This window comes from Ochotona princeps, chromosome X, assembly GCF_030435755.1.
Source record: "Ochotona princeps isolate mOchPri1 chromosome X, mOchPri1.hap1, whole genome shotgun sequence".
Taxonomy (NCBI): Eukaryota; Metazoa; Chordata; class Mammalia; order Lagomorpha; family Ochotonidae; genus Ochotona; species Ochotona princeps.
This window is the reverse complement of record NC_080865.1, coordinates 1600638-1619049: the sequence shown is the minus strand read 5'-3', so window position 1 is coordinate 1619049 and position 18412 is coordinate 1600638. Positions and strand designations below refer to the sequence as shown.

Below are 18412 nucleotides of genomic sequence, written 5' to 3'. Positions count from 1 at the left end.
AATGAGGCAAAGTTTAAAATATACAAATAACTGTTCAGCAAAATAAAAGTCTGTATCCTAATCATGTCCCCAGTCACACTATTTTTCAAAAGTTATCATTACCAGTTTCTTGAGTATTGTTCCTGAATTCTCTATACATTTACAAACATGTATATTCTACACTGTTACCTTTTTTACTTCATTTATCTCCACTTTCCAAATAGTTCACACACATTATTCTATACAAAAACTTCAAAAGAGTCTATGATATAGAAAAATCATACTTTCTTAACCATGGAATAAGTTTTTATCACCATATCTACAGCAGAGATCAGAAGTCAGCTCCTTACTGGCAGACATTATGCACGGGCGTGTCTTGCTAAGCCATTACAATAGTCTTGACATGTAGATCGCAACGTATTTGTTATATGGTATGCAGTAGAAAAAGCTGGCCTGGAAGCTAACTATATCTATTGGACAAAGTCTCTTTCGTTGTTAGATTTGAGTGAAAGTCACGAAATTTCCCGGTGTGAATGGCTGTGTCTCTTCCAGACAAGCTCTGCTCCATCTGCCAGGGTGTTCAATGGCTACAACAGGGACCTCATGGCAGGGGCAGAACTAAGGTTTGTTCATTGTTGTTGTTTAGTTTTGTTTTATTTAACCATTTCCATGGAAACCTCATTGCAAATCTCAGACATGGCCTTAAGAAGAGGTGGATCAGTGTCAAGACTGAAAGCAGAGGAATTCTCATCCTACCCATCGGAACAGAAAAAATTCTATGCACAACATAATTTTATGATAACAACTATTTCAATGAGGAAAAGAAGGCTGATGTCTAGAAAGGACCAGTTTTACAACATTATTTTTCATAAAGGAATGTCAACCATAATAGATATTTCATAGCTATAAATGTAGAGCTATAAAATTGAAACATCACAAAGCAAGTTTCCATTTTGACTAATTTATCTGGGGTTTTCACACTTGCATCATCACTGACTCAAGACTTCCTTGCACATTTTTGTCTCTCAGACACAATACATGTGTGGGACTCTGAGGGGATGGTTCCAAGACCTGCATCAGCTATTACAAATGTGATCTCCCTATGACATACAGTAATCTGCTTATGTGACCTTGTCCCAGTGAAAACATGTGTTTTAGGTTTTATTCCCACATTTGGAGCCCTGGAATAGTCTAGGCTCCTGTAAATCACATGTTCACATTCTACAGATATCAAAGTTGAAGTTCTATTTTTGTTCTATTTTTCTAAAATTGTCTTTGTTCATCTTTATAAATTTATATTCTAAAACATTGTTTTGTGCCTTTTTCCATATTCATAACAATTTTCATATATTTGAAGGCATTAGTGTCACCTACTTCCAAATCATTTCCTTAGATCCTACTTGAACAATAAACTAAGAATCTGTAGACTTTCCTTTGGTTGATTCTAGTATTTTATTCTATTTGTAACTTCCTATTTTGTAACAGCCATCCCATCTTTCACCTTATTTTCTTTCACTCTTATTTCTATGCATCTTCTGTCCAGCCTACTTATTCTCCATATTATCACTCTGCTGGAGGTCAACTTGCCTTAGCAACTTACCTTCACTCTGTTTTTCTCCACAAACCTTCATTTTTAAAACATGCATTTCACTTTATCTTTCTTTTCAGTGCAGGTTCATTACTTGTTTCATCTCACAATATCTCCCCCTCTTTTCTTTCCTTATTCTTGTATTGTTAAAAAAAAAAAAGGTTATCTTACACCATAAATCTGACAGAAGGAAAGGCAGGAAGTGGGTAGGATGTGGGATTTAGAGGGATGTGCAGCCACAGAAGCAGTCTAACTCTGCAGAGCAAGGAACCCATAAAAGAAGAATCCTTGCTGGCTAACAATGATAGGAAAAGATGCTTATCCTCACTAGGAATCAGGCAAACACATATTTTTTTGCCTATCATATACGTAATGATTTAAAATGATGAACATTAACTCGTGTTGGCAAGGATGTGATGAAACAGACAATATTAGCAACTGGGTAAATTGACAGGTTTTCTAAACCATGGCTTGGCAACATATATCTACATTTAAAATGTTTATAGCCTTTGACCATACAATTCTGTGTAGAATTTAGCCACAGAAAACCACCGGAAATGGAAACAAAGATATAGATATGAAATCATTACTAATCTGCCTTGTTTATGATTGGAGCAAAGTAGGCTTGCAGGACAACCTGGCAAAGGGAGGCTCACACATATCAGAGATTGGGGTGAGAGAAGAGGGAAGGTGGAGGAAGCAAAAGCAAAGTGGAAAGGGAAAGGAAGAAAGGGAAGCAGAAAGTAGCACAAGATATGGAAATGGGTAAAGGGAATACAGAGAAAATAGTGAGAGAAGCTTGAAAGAGTGAAAAAGGAGCAAGAAGTAGGGACAGGGGGTAGCCAGTGAGTTTGAAAGGAAAGTATGGAGAAGGGAAAAGAAGAGGGAGAGAGAAAAAAACTCCACACCAATACACAGTCGATTACAGTAACCACACAGGCATTAAGTGGGATGATACATTATCCATGAGAAAATAGAAAGATGGGTAACTGGAAATAAGTGGCCATGGAAAAGCACAGTGTGACCCTACTGGTCTATAATGATTCACCACATAAACAGGGTCAAAATTCTCATCAATGGACTCTTCCACTCCACATGGACTCTGTGCTTCTACGTTTATCAGAATTTCAACAATTTATTCCTGCCAACATGCAACACGCTAAAACTCTACATCATTCAAACTTAGACTTCTGTATTTTCCATGAGAATTAACCAACATGGAAACAAAGTAGATGTAGTGATGCCACCAGCTTTCCACATTCAGAAATATGCTCATATTGTGTGCTAAATTTAAACTGTTGTTAAAATTCCATTTGTGTAAAGCTGTACTGCAGATAGTGGAATTTGCCTATAAAGACAGATGTCACCCATGTCACTGCACTTTGCCCAAGTCTCGGGTTTATCTGAACTATTATAAGAATTCTCATTAGAAAATCTGTCTTCCATCCAAGTACTAACCAGGCCCGACCCTGCTTAGCTTCCGAGATCAGACGAGATCGGGCACGTTCAGGGTGGTACGACCTCACCGAGCGAAACTGGCAGCGATTCATAACTGGAGAACTATTAACACCACTTGAGCAAGTATCTCAGAGCATGCCCCACATCCGGGACTTGGGGTGGGCGGGAAACCAGGTGGGGCTTCTCCCTCAATATCCCCCTTTACCTCAGATACATGAAGGAAACAATATGGACATAATAGTCTTACCCACTTCCCTATCCCCCTGAACCTTTTTTTTTTCTTTAACTGTAATTATGTAAAGATTGTCAACAACAATACAATAAAATGGATTAAAAAAAAAAGAAAATCTGTCAAATCAAAATGTTTTTCATCTTGAAGTCATATTAACATGGGTGACATGGAAGGAAGCTCTCTTAACTCAGGTTCTCCCTAAAGTAGACTATGGGTCAGGGACTCGAGAATAGATATTTTATTTGAGTGTGGGGAAACTCAAGAAAAGGCCAAGTTAATGGAAAGCTATGGCAGGAAATTGGCTATTTAGTCCGTCTCTGAGACTTCTAAGGAACTGTGAATAAGCATCACAGATTTGTTCACTGTGGGTCAAGGGACGTCCCTAGTGACATGAAATCCCTGGAACTTGCAAACCATGAGAATATGGGCCTATTAAGGTCTCTGGGGCCCGGCAGCGTGGCCTAGCAGCTAAAGTCCTCGCCTTGAAAGCCCCGGGATCCCATATGGGCGCCGGTTCTAATCCCGGCAGCTCCACTTCCCATCCAGCTCCCTGCTTCTGGCCTGGGAAAGCAGCTGAGGACGGCCCAATGCATTGGGACACTGCAACCGCGTGGGAGACCCGGAAGAGGTTCCAGGTTCCCGGCTTTGGATCGGTGCGCACTGGCCTGTTGCAGCTCACTTGGGGAGTGAATCATCGGACGGAAGATCTTCCTCTCTGTCTCTCCTCCTCTGTGTATATCTGGCTGTAATAAAAAATGAATAAATCTTTAAAAATAAAAAAGGTCTCTGGATCAAACAGTGCCATTTGGACTATGCTTAGCTCACCAAAACCATTCTACTCTATGGAGTGTTGGCCCTATTTCACAGATTAGGAAGCTCAGGTGCCAAAAGATCAAACTACTTATTGAAGATGAAACAGTTCATAAGCAGCTGAGGTGAGCTCCAAATTCAGTGTCAGCTCTTCCACTATTGGATGCCACATGGTAAAAGCCACCATAGAAGCTCTATTCCAAGACACAGCTGGCCTTTCCTTGCTGGGTCACACAGCCCAAGAGGCCCTTACACATTACCATCCTCCCTATTTGCATGGGAAATGTATTGTGATAGCTTCTCAGTTGCTTCAATCTTCCTGCTTCCATATAAATACACTCTAAGTCATAGTCCATGAGCCATGTGAAATTTTATAGAATCATCACCTGTGGCTATTCCTAGCCTAAACACTAGTTCCTATGAAATCGTGCCAGAATGGAGATCAAAGTATGGGGTGGCAATTTAAGGCAAATTTTTGTCTGATGACCTCATTGCAGAGAATCAAGTTTCACAGAGATCGAGAATTGAAGTATATTAAAAAACAATCTATAATTTTACTGTGAAGAGAGTACTATATTAGAACAAATACAACATGCTGAGCTCTGCCCAGACACAGAGGTCATGCTAACGTGCGAGCCAAGGAGAGTGTTTTCTTGCTTTAGTATAAAAGATAACAATCTGCTAATCATTAGCATCTGAGGCTGGTCTGAGTTAAAAGCACACAGAGATGCAGAAAAAGTTTCGAGAAATTATTGAACTTTCATTTTGCCCACAAGGGGTGGTGGCAAGTTCTGTGCTGCTGCCCCGATGACACCTAGAAAGTTACCAAATCCTATCACCTCCAATAAAGCACCAGCAGTTCTCTCATCACCTGTTCCTTAGGTTCCCTAGTAGGAGGTCTCCTGATTCACAAAGACCCCTGAGGCCTCCCTCCCCTCCAGTGCAGCTGTGCATCTATCAACTCAAGGAACTCCCATTCTGAGAAGTCCCATGTGAGGGGACCCTTAGCATAGACACCTCCACCAACCACCTGTCAGTTAGATCTGTAGACCACCTCCCCACTCTAAGCACTGCATACTACAGTATCTTCTCCACAAAGATAAACTGCAGAAGGCTAGGGCCAACACTGTTCACCAAGCTCTTTCACAGAAGAACTACATAAGCATCTGAGGAAATGACAGTGGTCTTGTTTGCCCACTGCATGATGCAGAAAGCAAGACTCAAGCCACATACTCAGTGAACTTTGTTGGAGTAGAAGCATTTTTGTCCTCTTGGTAGAAAGTTTTATGATTCTTGATCCACAGCCAGTGTGGGCAAGACTCCAGACAAACGTGCTATTTATTTGTCTAGAATTCTTTTGCCACCCAAGAATGCCATAGCAACGTAAAGACCTTCTCAGTATGCAAAACACCCAAGTCTGCTCCTGGGACTCACAAAGAGCTCTGTAGCAGACATGCAACCAGGGGCTCCAGCAGGAAAGGGAAGGACTCAAGGAGTGAAGGGGCACTTCACCTGGCACACTGGGTTGGAAGACTTTATTCAGATCCAAGGAGGAGGCTCTGGAATGAGTTTTCTGTGGTCGCGGTGGTGGGGTGGGAGGGTCCTCACCCCTTTTCATGGCCTCTTCTATGGAAGTGCTAGAGTAAGATCTGCAGCAAAATAAGCGGAGATCAGAAGGGAAATAGCAATGTTTTACTCTCTGAAGTTGAGTTGAAACAGAAACACAAAATCCAAGATGAAAGTGACTGCAAAGGACTGACATAAATTCTGCTCTTTCCTACTTGCCACTATGTACAATAATTGTCCAAATCTAACCATGAATTGGCTTTTCAAAAAAAATTTGCTCTAATTGTCTCTTAGACCTAAATTTATCACCCCCTCAAAAGCTTTCTGCAAATTAAAATCCATTTCTACTACAATTTTTAATAAAAATAACACATAAGCCTTTCAGCTTAGGTACTTCCATGTTTTTAACAGAAGGGATTCATAGTGTTAAGTGATTCCAGAACCATTCTCCTATTTACTTTCAACTGTGATGACAGCCACATATGGAATTAGGACAGCTAAGCTGAAGCCAAGAACCAAATAATCAAAGGACTATACTACAAATTAAATTTACGAAAGGAAAACACACATTGATAAGCTTGAAGGCTCTGGTTTGTCTTACACCTGAGAAATGCAGGTTTTGTGAAATTTCCAAAGCCAAATCCTAATCTTCAACTTTGTCCTCAAATTGTAGCATAGCACAATTTACTAGGGAACATTATTGGAACTGTAATTCCAATAATGACATTTAAAGGAAAAGGAATTGGGGGCCAAATGATCACCGTTCCATTGAACTGCTGTCTACAGACCTTGCCTATATCCCCACTAAACCGAGATCCTTTTGCTTTCACTTGTGGAATTATTTATTTGGTAGAGAACTAAGCCCTTGATTTGAATGTAAATTTTAAAATATGTTATCTTAAAAACTAGAAGAAACAAAGGAGGGAAAGAAACAAGGAATGAAACAAAGTGAGAAGGGAGAAAACCGAGAGGGAGAGGAAATCACTACATTCCTAGAATTGTATCTATTGATGATATTAAATCTGTTAAAAACTAAAAAACTAAAAATAAGTAAATTTCTAAAACATTCTAAAAATTTAAAAATCATTCATAAAAAAGAATAAGACCTAAATAATATGCTAAACAATAATAGCTGAAAAGTTACACAAACGTTACTCAAACTTCAGCCTCTGGTTTTTAAATTGCATTTTTCGAATGTTTTCATACTGTCTATATCTAGGAGAGAAATTATTGTGCAATATTTTGGACTATTACTTAGAAACCAACTTATTTCTAAATTAGTTCAATTCCATACATTAGTCTATTGCTTAAGCACAGATGATTCAAGGACCAATTCCCAATATGCTGACCACAAATGGGATGTGTGTGTTTGTTCTATTCAACTCCTCAGCTAATCTGCCGTCAAAGCAGAAAATGACTTCTGAGTCAGAGATATGTCCTAGAGAAATATTAATCTCAGACAACTGTCCCTGAATGTAGCCATTAGAGTAGCATTCAGGAAATTAGAGCCTATCAATTATTATTAAGCTCCTTTAGTTGTTCATTCGGCTATTTTTTACTTAGTGAGTTTTTATTCTCCTAAATAAGTATCTCCAGTTTCTCTGTGGTAGCCACAAGTTTTGTCTGCCTTTCAAGGTTGCAGTCTTCAATAAAAATCACCATAATGGCATGAGAGGTACTCTGGGATGATTCCTGTAACAAAACTAGCAACAAAGATAGGCAGGTAGGAACTAGCAGAGGAATTTTCTAATACTTTCAACCAGAATCAAAGAAATCGACATGAAAGGACTGTGTTTTACAATGGTAACTCTGAAAATAAAAGAAAATCAGGGTCTGGCGTGGTAGCTTAGTGGCTAAATTGTTAACCTTGCATGCACTGGGATCCAATATGAGTGTTGGTTCTAATCCCGGCAGCTCCACTTCCCATCCAGCTCCCTGCTTGTGGCCTGGGAAAGCAGTCGAGGACGGCCCAAAGCACTGGGACCCTGCACCCACGTGGGAGACCTGGAAGAGATTCCTGGCTCCTGACTTCGGGTAAGCTCAGCTCCAGCCGTTGCGGCCGCTTGGGAAGTGAATCAACAGACAGAAGATTTTCCTCTCTGTCTCTCCTCCTCTCTGTAACTCTGCCTTTCCAATAAAAATAAATAAATCTTTTTTTAAAAAGAAAATCAAAGTACTTTCTATGCTATGTACAGCTTTAATAACATCTTTCACTTAAGAAAGAGAATAGTGGTGGCACCGCAGGCTAAATTGTTGCCTAGGACACCCACATCCAATATTAGAGTGTTCTTTCAAATTCCAGTTATACCACAGCAGATTCAGCTCCCTGAGAACGGAGCTCAGGTGGCAGCAGACGATGGTTCAAGTGTTCAGGCCCGTGCCGCCCACGTGGGAGACCCAGATGGATATCTGGGCTCCTGACTTTGGCCTGGCTCCATCCTGGCTGCTGCTGCCATTTGGAAAGTGAACCAGCAGATGAGAGACCAATTTCAATTTTATTCTTTTATTTAGATAAAAATAAATAAGCAAAAGGGGAAAAATACACATCTAGTGTAGAATAACACATGTAATTAAGCAAACTATTCCATACCACATACCTTATTTCTATTTTATTTCCATATATAATCCATTTTCATATGGAAGGCTACTAAATATTAAAAATAAGTACAATTCAATAACTACAATCAATTATAACACAGATGATTAGGGAACTGAGAAATGATTAATGTATTAGTGTTAGGATAGTGATTTTAACTTGCATTTTCCCTTACATTTCTGCAAATTTTTAAAGAGAGGATAAAATAATTTGACTCTCTTGATCTCAGTAAAGGCTCCATTAGAAATAGTGAAAATAAAATCATTCAAATTATACCAGGAGATCAATTACTAAAATAATAATATATAAATTTAGCTAGGCATGAATATGTATGTATGAGATGTTTCAATTACATTCTCTCTGAAAGAGAAGCTAAAAGTGAAAGTTCAATGTATGATTAACATCTATATATATATATATATATATATATATATATAAGCATATATATATATATATATATAAGCATATATATGCAATTCAAGTGTTTTTTTCTACTATGAAAGGTGGTAAGTATTATCATCCCCACAACCCACAGCTAGAATAATCTGTAAAACAATCACTCATTGCTTCCCCCAAAAGAGCTGATTAATATGGTGACCAAAGATTATACATTTTCTATCTATCAAAATGAATTATCATATTGTTTTTTAAAATCATTGTAGATATTTGTACCTTCTTGAACAAGGAGACAAAACTGCAATTTGGAAAACAGACTCCTAAAAATAAACTAAAGTATAACTATGTTTTACAAAAAGATTACACTTCCTTACATGTTGGTATTCAAACACATAATGTATAAACACACTTAAATTCACTTTTTCAGGAATATATCTAGACGCTAAAGAGGAGAAATGCCACTAAGAACAAAGTAAAACCTAAAACTACACAAATGTATGACAGCTCCATTGTTGAAAAATGAGTCCTGTACCACTGACTTTCTTTGATATCTAAACTCAATCACCATCTTCATTTCTCCTCTACACCTCTCCTCCAAGTGCGGCAACAACTACAGCTCTGCCTTACTGGCTCTCCCTCTTCCACTAGACTCTGGTTCCTTAAAAAGTATGAGACTAAGAAGAGGCATTACATTTGAAAACTATTTCCCTATTTCCATAACTACTTTTCTCTCAGTCATCTCACACAAGCCACTTCCTCTCAGGGAGCCAGAGGACAAGGGCTTCTAGCTAGCTTCCCACCTTCTAGTCCTAACCACCACAGACTCCCAGAGGCTTGCAGCTGCACTGTGCGTTCAACAACACATGTGCAATGAGTGCAATGACACACATCCCAGATGTCCAGACTAAAGAAAAAGGAGACGCTGGGTTTTTATTTCTAGACAGGAGTCGGGGACAAAGGGTATTAAAACAGAAATTAAACAAACACTACCTGGATCTTGGTCTTGCTTTGAGACTGTTGGAATCCTTAGGAGTTGCTGAAACAAAGATTATTTGTTGTTTGTTTAGGTTTCATGTCTAGTTTAACAGGTGTATATGTTGCACCTGGGCTAGTACAGAACAATATCAACAGGTAAATGTGAAGCACAGAGGTCCGTGTGTAAACTTTGCCGGCGTCTACATTTTCACTAGTAATTTTATTCCTAAAGCTGAAGGCAAACTTCGAAAAAGGGAAGGAAGGAAGGAAGGAAGGGAGGGAGGGAGGGAGGGAGGGAGGGAGGTGGGAAGGAGGAAGAAAACACAGTGTATTTTTCCTTTTGTCAGAATGCTGAAAAGCTCTTCTGAAATCTAGGCTGATTCACGGAGATCTTCCAGTATGAAAGACTAGGAAGTTTGTGATGGGTTCCCGGCATTATCAAGATACACTAGCAATAGATTTTGAAACATTTTCCCAGGAAGGCTAGGAAGAAATCTGTCCACACATTTTCTTAAAATGTAATTCTACTACCAGAGGAGCCTGGCCACAAGAAGGCAAAGCTCCTAAAAGCAAGCAGAAATGAGCTATGCAGCATTCTAATAAGAAAATACTATGTTCCAGGGCTTGGCGGCGTGGCCTAGTGGCTAAGGTCCTCGCCTTGATCCCATATGGCCGCTGGTTCTAATCCCGGCAGCTCCACTTCCTCTCTGTCTCTCCTCTTCTCAGTGTATCTGGCTTTGTAATAAAAATAAAATAAATCTTTAAAAAAAAAAAAAGAAAATACTATGTTCCGCATTTGGTTAAAATTACCCAAGATACATGCAGTAAACAGTGCAGTATCCAGATTCTTTTTCTTTGTTTGTTTGTTTGTTTGTTTGTTTATGCTATTGAAAAGGCAGGTCCACAGAGACAAGAGAAACAAAGATGCTCCATCTGCTGGTTCACTCCCCAAGTGGCCACAATGGCTCGAGTTGAGCCAATCCAGAGCCAGGAGCCAGGAGCTTCTTCCAGGTCTCCCATGTGACTACAAGGTCTCAAGGCTTTGGGACAGCCTCCACTTCTTTCCCAGGCCACACTCAGGGATACACACTGCATTAGATACAAGGTTCATTGGCAGTGGAGCAGCCAGGACATAAACCAGCACCCATATGGGATGCCGGCGCTTGCAGGTAAAGATTAGCCAATTCAACCACTCCGCCAGCCCCTTGTCCCACTTTTCTGCTACCAAGTCAGTCAGAGAATATTATAGATTGAAATCTTAAAGTAGTACATTGGGGTTGGTGTTGTAGCACAGCATTTTGGTCACTGTTTGCAACACTAGCATCCCATGTGAGAGTGCCAGTTTCAGTCCCAACTGTTCCACTTTTGATCCAGCTCCCTCCTGGAGGAGGCAGCAAGGATAACTCCATTGCTTTGAACTCCTGCCACCCTCGTGGGAAACCTGGTGTGGCCTAGTCTTGGCCATTGTAGCCATTTGGGGAGTGACCCAGTAGATGCAAGAGTTGTGTGCGTGCGTGCGTACGGGTGTTCATCATTCTGCCTTTCAAATAAAGAAATTGCAGAAAGTAAAATATTTGAGGCCAACATTTTTGTGTAGTTGTTAAGCTGCTACCTGATGCATCAGCATTACACATGGATTCCAAGTCCTTGCAGCTTCACTTCTTAGATAACTCCCTGCTAATGGCCTGAGAAAGTGAAAGAAGATAGCCCAAGTATGTGGACCCCTGCCACTCATGTGGGAGGTCCAGATGGAGTTTTAGGCTCCTTGCTTCAGCCTGACCCATCTTTGGCTCTTTTAGCCATCTGGGGAGTAAACCAGAGGATGGAAGATCTTTCTCTTTTAATCTCAATCTCTCTCTCTCTCTCTCCATCCCTCCCTCCCCTCCCTTTCTCTCTCTTTCTGTGTGTGTGTAATTTTGTCTTTCAAGTATATAAATTTCTTAAAGTAAAATATTTTGTCAACCATACATCTGCTCTCCATCAAACTGAAATCATAAACTAAGTTCCTCACTACCTACACCTATGAAGCCTACTTTCACATCCTAAGCTGGGAAGGGTAATGAGAAACATCAGGAGAAATTAATGCTCCTTTGTTGTTTTCAATCTTGTGGAAGTCAACTTTAGAAATCAGGATCTATGCTAATATTTTACAAATATTGCAAATTTTCATCATAAAATTCATAGAAAAAGTGCTACTATTGAGGAATAGGGAAAAACTATTTCACCTATTTTACAAATTCTTCCAAAAAGAATTTCTTCCACACTGCCCCATTCTCTGCATTATTTCAAATATAAAAACCTCCTTGCTGAAAAGCAAGGTAAATTGATGATCATCATCATTAAAATCCATGGATTAAACAAGCAGGGCAGAAAGGAGGACTGAAAAGCCTCACAAATTCTAACAAAACACAAAGCCAGCAACCAGCACGCAGTCCCTTTACATGACTTTGGTTTGCAGTATAGATGCAGTTCTCTCAACTTAAACATTTTGATTTGTTGTGAGAATGTTAAGTATCACTCACAGCAACCAACTGGAATACAGCAACAGCCCTGAGAAACACAGGAAGTCTGAAGAATGCAAGTCCCTCTCACCCAGCAGCATGTCAAGAACTCTCTCTCTTTCTCTCTTTCTCTCTCTCTCTCTCTCTCTCTCTCTCCTGGAAATCTCACCCAACAAAGAAAGGCAGCCTTTATGGGGCCTCTCTCACAGCCAAGGAGGGATCCCTGAGGTCAGGAGGCAAAACTCACCAGAGAGCTGGGCAAATGCACCTGAAAAGGCTGCCTAATGCTGGCTGTGTCCTTCTTCTCCCTGGGGGCCCACTGCTTTCCAGAAACATCTAAGCAGGAGAGGTCTTGACTATGTTAAAATGCTGTTCCCGAAAGCAGACCATGGTGACCGTTAATTCTTTGGTCAATTGCTATTATCTTTGCCTTTTTTGCTGGTGTAAAGATGGGTGTGGAAGGGTGGGTGAATCCTGCTGATGAGAGATAGGCAGGCAGGCCAGCTAACAGATGGGGTGATGATGTAGATGAGTGATGGAGAATTCTGAGACCTACATGTTCCTCCTCTCAATGACACTTTCCAGCTGTTACCTCCATGAACTTCAGTTTCCTCACCAAAAGAAAGACAATATGCATGTAGCCCCTTTGTCACAGGGACAGCTAAGAAGGTCATGGTACTCTGAAAACTTATTTGGATGTCAGCATTGCAAAATAGCACTCATAACGACAGTACACACATTCTACTAAGGCTACTAATTTTTCAGGCTAGGAATTGTTGTCTGTTTAAATTTAGTTCCTTCTAGGACAGTAAAGAAGGTACAAGTGGGAGCAGGTAATGGAGAGAATTGCTTTACCCCAGGAAGACCATGAGTGACAGGTGGCACAAGAACAGCCACTAGAATCACCACCAACAGTCATCAAAAGATGACACTGCAAAGACAAACTAACCTAGAATACTTCACCCCAACCCAGAAACATCAAGACAAAGATCCCCATTAGGCAGTGTGCTTTGCTGTAAAGTTTGAGATGGGGTATTGGTTTAAAAAAAATCTCATAGATTCTACTAATGAGCAACTAAATTCCATTAACTCCATCTTAAAAGGCAAAAGGGCATATGGAAAATTATTTAACAAGGAATGTCTTAGTTCCCTGATAACAGTACATCTCATGTGTCATCCACCATTTTTTCATAATCATTATTACCACCAATTCTGGAAGACCCAGAGAGATTTCTCCTTCCAACTATACAGGCAGTGGACACCATGATTGTAGTTAACCCTTCCACTAGTCTCCTCGTCCCTGATAATCACACTCAGCTTCTGGTACAGCTGAGTATCTGCAAAGATGGCCAGGGCACGCAGTATGGTGAATTCAGGCAGAGGTAGCCGGAAACAGAGAAGAAGAATGACAACTTCCTAGAATGCTCTAGGCATGTCATCTTTCCAAGGAATGAGAATGGGATGAAGGACCAAGCTTAAGAATAATTCCAAAAGGCAGCAATTGAACTTAGATTAACCATTCAAATGGCATGGAAAAACATGTAAAATTATAAATCACCAACATAAAACTCTAGTGTCTCACATGAGGAATCCAAATACTTCCCAGGAAAGGGAGTATGGGACATTTATAGTCTGAAATGAGGGATTTCCTCATATCAGAAAGGGGCAGCAGTAGGAAGAATGAGCTTGAAAACACAGAATCATCAAGAAACAACATAAAATCATTTCACACACATTTTGCACACTGTGGCGCATGACTTATATCATGTTTGGTGATGCCATGTTCCATTCACTAAAGGTAGGCTAAAGATAAGATCTAAGGCTCAGGCTCCACAGAACATTTGAGATCATGCAAAAGTCCCTAAGGGGAAGCGGGGGGGGCGGGGAGAATATGAAGACCTAAGATCCTCAAAGGCTGCTAGAGAATCAATCATCAATTGAAAAACCCAAGCATAAAAAGCTTTTGTTAATACCACAGCATGAAATGTATAAAAAAATGGAATTTATCTAGTTTATTTCAAGACATCCAAGTTGGAAAAAACTAGCCTCAAATGGTTTGCCTCCACAGAGCATTTCATCTATGATGAATGAATCAAAATCAGTTTGAGAAGTCAAATTAGATTTGGAATCTCCACAACTTTTGGAATTATGAATTATCTACAGTCTTAATTTTCTATTTTGTAGCATCTTCTAGAGTCAGTAGCTCATGAAAGAGACTGCATATCAGAATCATTTGGCTGAAAATAGATTTGCAGGCCCCATCCCTGAAATCAACCATATACTCTTTCTCTCTCTCTCCCTCCTTTTCTTAATTTCTTTCTTTCTTCCAAGTCATTACCAACCCTTCTCTCTTTTAAACCCTGAATGCCGTAGGTGTCTGGGAAATATTACCTCATATCATAAGTCTCAATGCTATATTGATCATCTTGAAGAAGATGATAGCTAATCACAACAGACATAATTTACTTACTAAATATACAAAAGAGACAACAGTAAAGAACAAATCAGCAACTTATTTTATATCCTCATAATCAGAGTTCTAAATAACAGTGTCTTCCATGGCCACTTCATTTTTAGCTAGGTTTACCTTGGTTAAACATTAATAAAGAGCTAAAGACACAGACACATTATGACACTACCAGAAACTGAACAAACACAAATTTAATTTTTGTCCTTGGAATGCACTCCATGCACAAGTACACATACTTATCTTCCTGGAAGTAGAACATAGCAAAATATTTGAGATTTTTGCTTTAGAAATGCGAAGCAACTCAGCTTCCAGTTGGTCAATCCCATTAATTCCTTACTATGCAAAAATAACAACCAAAAAAACCATACCTGAATGAAATCATCTCAACTCCAAATCTTCTCAATTTCATACTTAGTTACAAGACCCTACATTCAACCTGAGTGATCCTTTGGCAACACTTAAGCATGGAACTGAAAAAGAAATCTTATTCTCAGACAGGAAAAGAGGAAAATGATCAAAAACCAAAAGGCTCCCTTATAACAAAACACAGATATTTGGAAAGAATCAGACACACTGTCACAGAGGCAGCAAGCTTTTAGAAATTGTTTTGTCCAATTAGAAATAATTCTACAGAGAGTATATTAAAATGGTTTCCTCCTACCTGAATCCTCAGACGCGTCTTTTGGTAAAGCTTCATTGACAGCATTTTTCAAAGCTGGTGGGTTTTTGTTTCATTTTTAGGGAACAAAAAAGAGAAAAAGAAAACCCATGAAAATTCATTTCTGAGACACATTACATTAAAACAGAGCTCTTTATTCACGTGACTTGCAAAAAAATGGGCATTACAAACTACTAGAGGCTACTACAGCACTAACTAAATAAAGCAACACAGACTTCCTGGGGTACACAAAGATGAAGGATGATTATTTTAACCTTCTAGAAAGTGCCTCTATGCATTAAGAGGAATGTTACCACGAAGTGCCTAGAATTTCCTCCTCATTCATTCTTCACACTCATATCAGTGCTTCAGAATCCCTCAGGCTTCAACACTTTTAGAATTGGCCCAATTATTCCACTGTGCAGCCAAGACTAAGATTCGGCAGTTAGGAGCGTGACCACAGCAAATGCTCTTGTGGATAACGTCCAGTTTCACCTGCCTCTTCTAACCTAGTATTTAAACAAAGAACATGAAAATATTGTTTCTTACTGGAAAACTTTTTCTTCATTTTGAATCCCTTTACAAAGTTGAATCAATGGTGGGTCTCAACAATAAAGTCCAAAATAGCTTTACTGATTTTCAGTCCCTTCAGATGAGCCTCTCTGTCTCATGGGGAGCAAATCAGTATCAGATAAAAATAAATACTGGCTTGAGACTCAAAAAATCTTGGTTCTTCTCTTAGTCATTTTTCTTGCTAACTAAGCAAATGATTCATGTTGCCTGAACTTCAGTTCGCTCATGTTTACATGTCGGGTGATAAAACACACCAGTCTCCAGTTTTGTGAGAACTGAATAAAACAGTATGTAAGAACACACCTTAGTAACAGTTTATAACGTTATGGAATTAATTGATATGGTATTGAGTAACCAATATGTTAAAAAAAAAAAGAATGCAAGTTCTGAACCACATCCTGTGACTTCTTCATTGACATTTCAATTATTAGTTTATATACAAACAGGTTCTATACACCTTAAAATGGCTATAGATTATTATTCAGCTGTCTCGTGTCTATTTTCATTTTAGTATTTAGCAGTTTATAGCGTTGAAGCATGATTTTGCTGAACCTGGCTGTTTTCCGGGTAGTCTAACTCTATAACTCTAACAAGACATATGTCAACAATTTAGGTGAACAGTTTTAGGAGGGGTGTGCAGAGAAATCTTCAATACCCTAGTGAGGAGTAAGGGGGACGGTTTGGGGAGGGGTGGGGGGAATCCCAGTGCCTATAAAAGTGTGTCACATAATGCAATGCAATCAATAAAAAAAACTGTGGCCCTAATGAGGTTAAACTCTTAAGCTAGTCCATACTCAGTTTTCATAAATTAATAAATTATCCATCTAAAAGTTCAAAAAAGGAACACACCTTAGTACATGATAAAGCATTACCAAAGTATATGAGACAGGAGCAGAAAGTCCTTCTTATTCTTTCGGTTATTCCAAGGTCAACTCATCTCTGCTCTGGATAGCAGCTCTAGCCCTGAACACTCTGTTAAACTGTTTGTCAGCTACCCAGTACAATAAGCACATTGTAGCTGGTTCCTTATAATATTTAGACAAAGTCACTAAGAAACAAATACATCCAGAAAGCTGCAAGAGAATTTACTCATGGATTAGACCCGTATGGGAAGCCGCACTGATGGTCTAGTGTCATATCTGCCAACAGCACGAGCTCTCGATCCTTTCGGTCTCTAGTCATTTCCTAATGCGCATGACCAGACCCCCACAAAAGGCATCAGAGTAGCTTGAGGGTCAGCAGTGACTAAGGGACTGCTGAGTTGGAGGGCTTGGAGGGCACTGGACACCTAAGTTCTTACTACCTGCTTAGGAACTATAGTTTTCTGACAACAATTTGTTTTATCTGTCCAAATGTGTTTACATGCAGAGAAGTGCTCTCACATGCTCTGAAAGCTGCCTGTCTGAGACAAGCGGATAAGAAAGCAGAGAGACAATGTCTTCAAAGGGACAAAATCCATTCTTTCCATACCTTGTTTGTCATCACCAGTCACATCTTGAGTAGGGGCAGGAAAGTCAGCCAATTCTTTAATAGCTGTCTTCTTGGAAAATAAAAGTAAATGAATTATACAGGTTGAGATGGAAAATAAGTGATGTGCACATAAAATAAAAATGACTAAAAGGCTATATTTCTTGCAAATATTTCTGTCTTTGTTAAACCCTAACAGTCAACATTTAACAATATTATATTTTTTAGTTACCCAATAAGGTATAAATCAATATGTACTGAAATTTTTACACAAAGGAAAAAATGATATCAATCAAGGCATACACACACACACACACACAACACCATGAATTAAATCTAAATTTGGATTGAGATTCAACCAGAGGATTCCATAGCATTTACTCATCCAGCTAAGAACAAGCTTGTTCTAGACATGCTTTTTCACAAACCAAGAGAATTTCTGACAAGTGACGCTATAATGCAAACATTTTATAGGATCTGTCATGTAAAGGGTGCGAAATCCTGATTAAAATAGCCTCATCTGGTGGAAAAATAAAATGTTATTGAGATACAGATCAGAACTTCCTCCTAATTTACATATGGGTAACTCCTCACTTACACTAACCAAATAAGTACCCAAATAGATCAAGTATGGATTGATAAGTGGTTTGAAGTATGCTTCTTATAAATTGATTTCTTTTTAAAAATTACGTATTTTAAATTTTTATTGGAAAGTCAGATTTATAGAGAGGAAAAGAGAAACAAAGATTTTCTGTCCACTGGTTCACTCCCTAAGTGGCCACAATGGCGGGAGCTGAGCCAATCCGAAGCCAAGAGCCAGCACCCTCTTCCAGACGCAGATGCAGGTTCCAAAGGCTTTGGGCCATCCTCCACTGCTTTCCCAGACTACAAGTAAGGAGTTGGATGGGAAGTGGAGCAACCAGGTCATGATCCAGTACCCATATTGGATTCCAGCAGATGTAAGTCGAGGACTTTAGCCTTCTAGGCTATCACGCTAGGCCCCATAAATTGATTTCTTATAAATTCTCAACTACGTACACTCGAACTATAATTAATAGTAATGACTAATACATTTCAAAATTGTTAAGACAGTAGATCTTAAGTGTTTTCAGCAGCAACAAAACTCAGAAAACAGCATGATGC

At 39.3% G+C, this 18412-nt stretch overlaps 1 protein-coding gene across 8 annotated transcripts in view; it reads right to left on the bottom strand.

Moving 5' to 3' along the window:
- The window catches only part of REPS2 (RALBP1 associated Eps domain containing 2), a 238279-nt gene that overhangs the window by 68626 nt on the left and 151241 nt on the right, over positions 1–18412 (bottom strand). For 3 of the 8 annotated variants that reach the window (XM_058658823.1, XM_058658826.1, XM_058658824.1), the window contains exons 10-13: positions 17273–17342; positions 15233–15286; positions 9616–9661; positions 5580–5716 (exon numbers count right to left, since the gene is read on the bottom strand). In XM_058658823.1, coding sequence (XP_058514806.1) covers positions 5580–5716; positions 9616–9661; positions 15233–15286; positions 17273–17342 — 307 coding nt within the window. The remainder of the gene's footprint in view (positions 1–5579; positions 5717–9615; positions 9662–15232; positions 15287–17272; positions 17343–18412) is intronic. The other 5 variants (XM_058658827.1, XM_058658829.1, XM_058658828.1 and 2 more) reach the window with 3 other exon arrangements.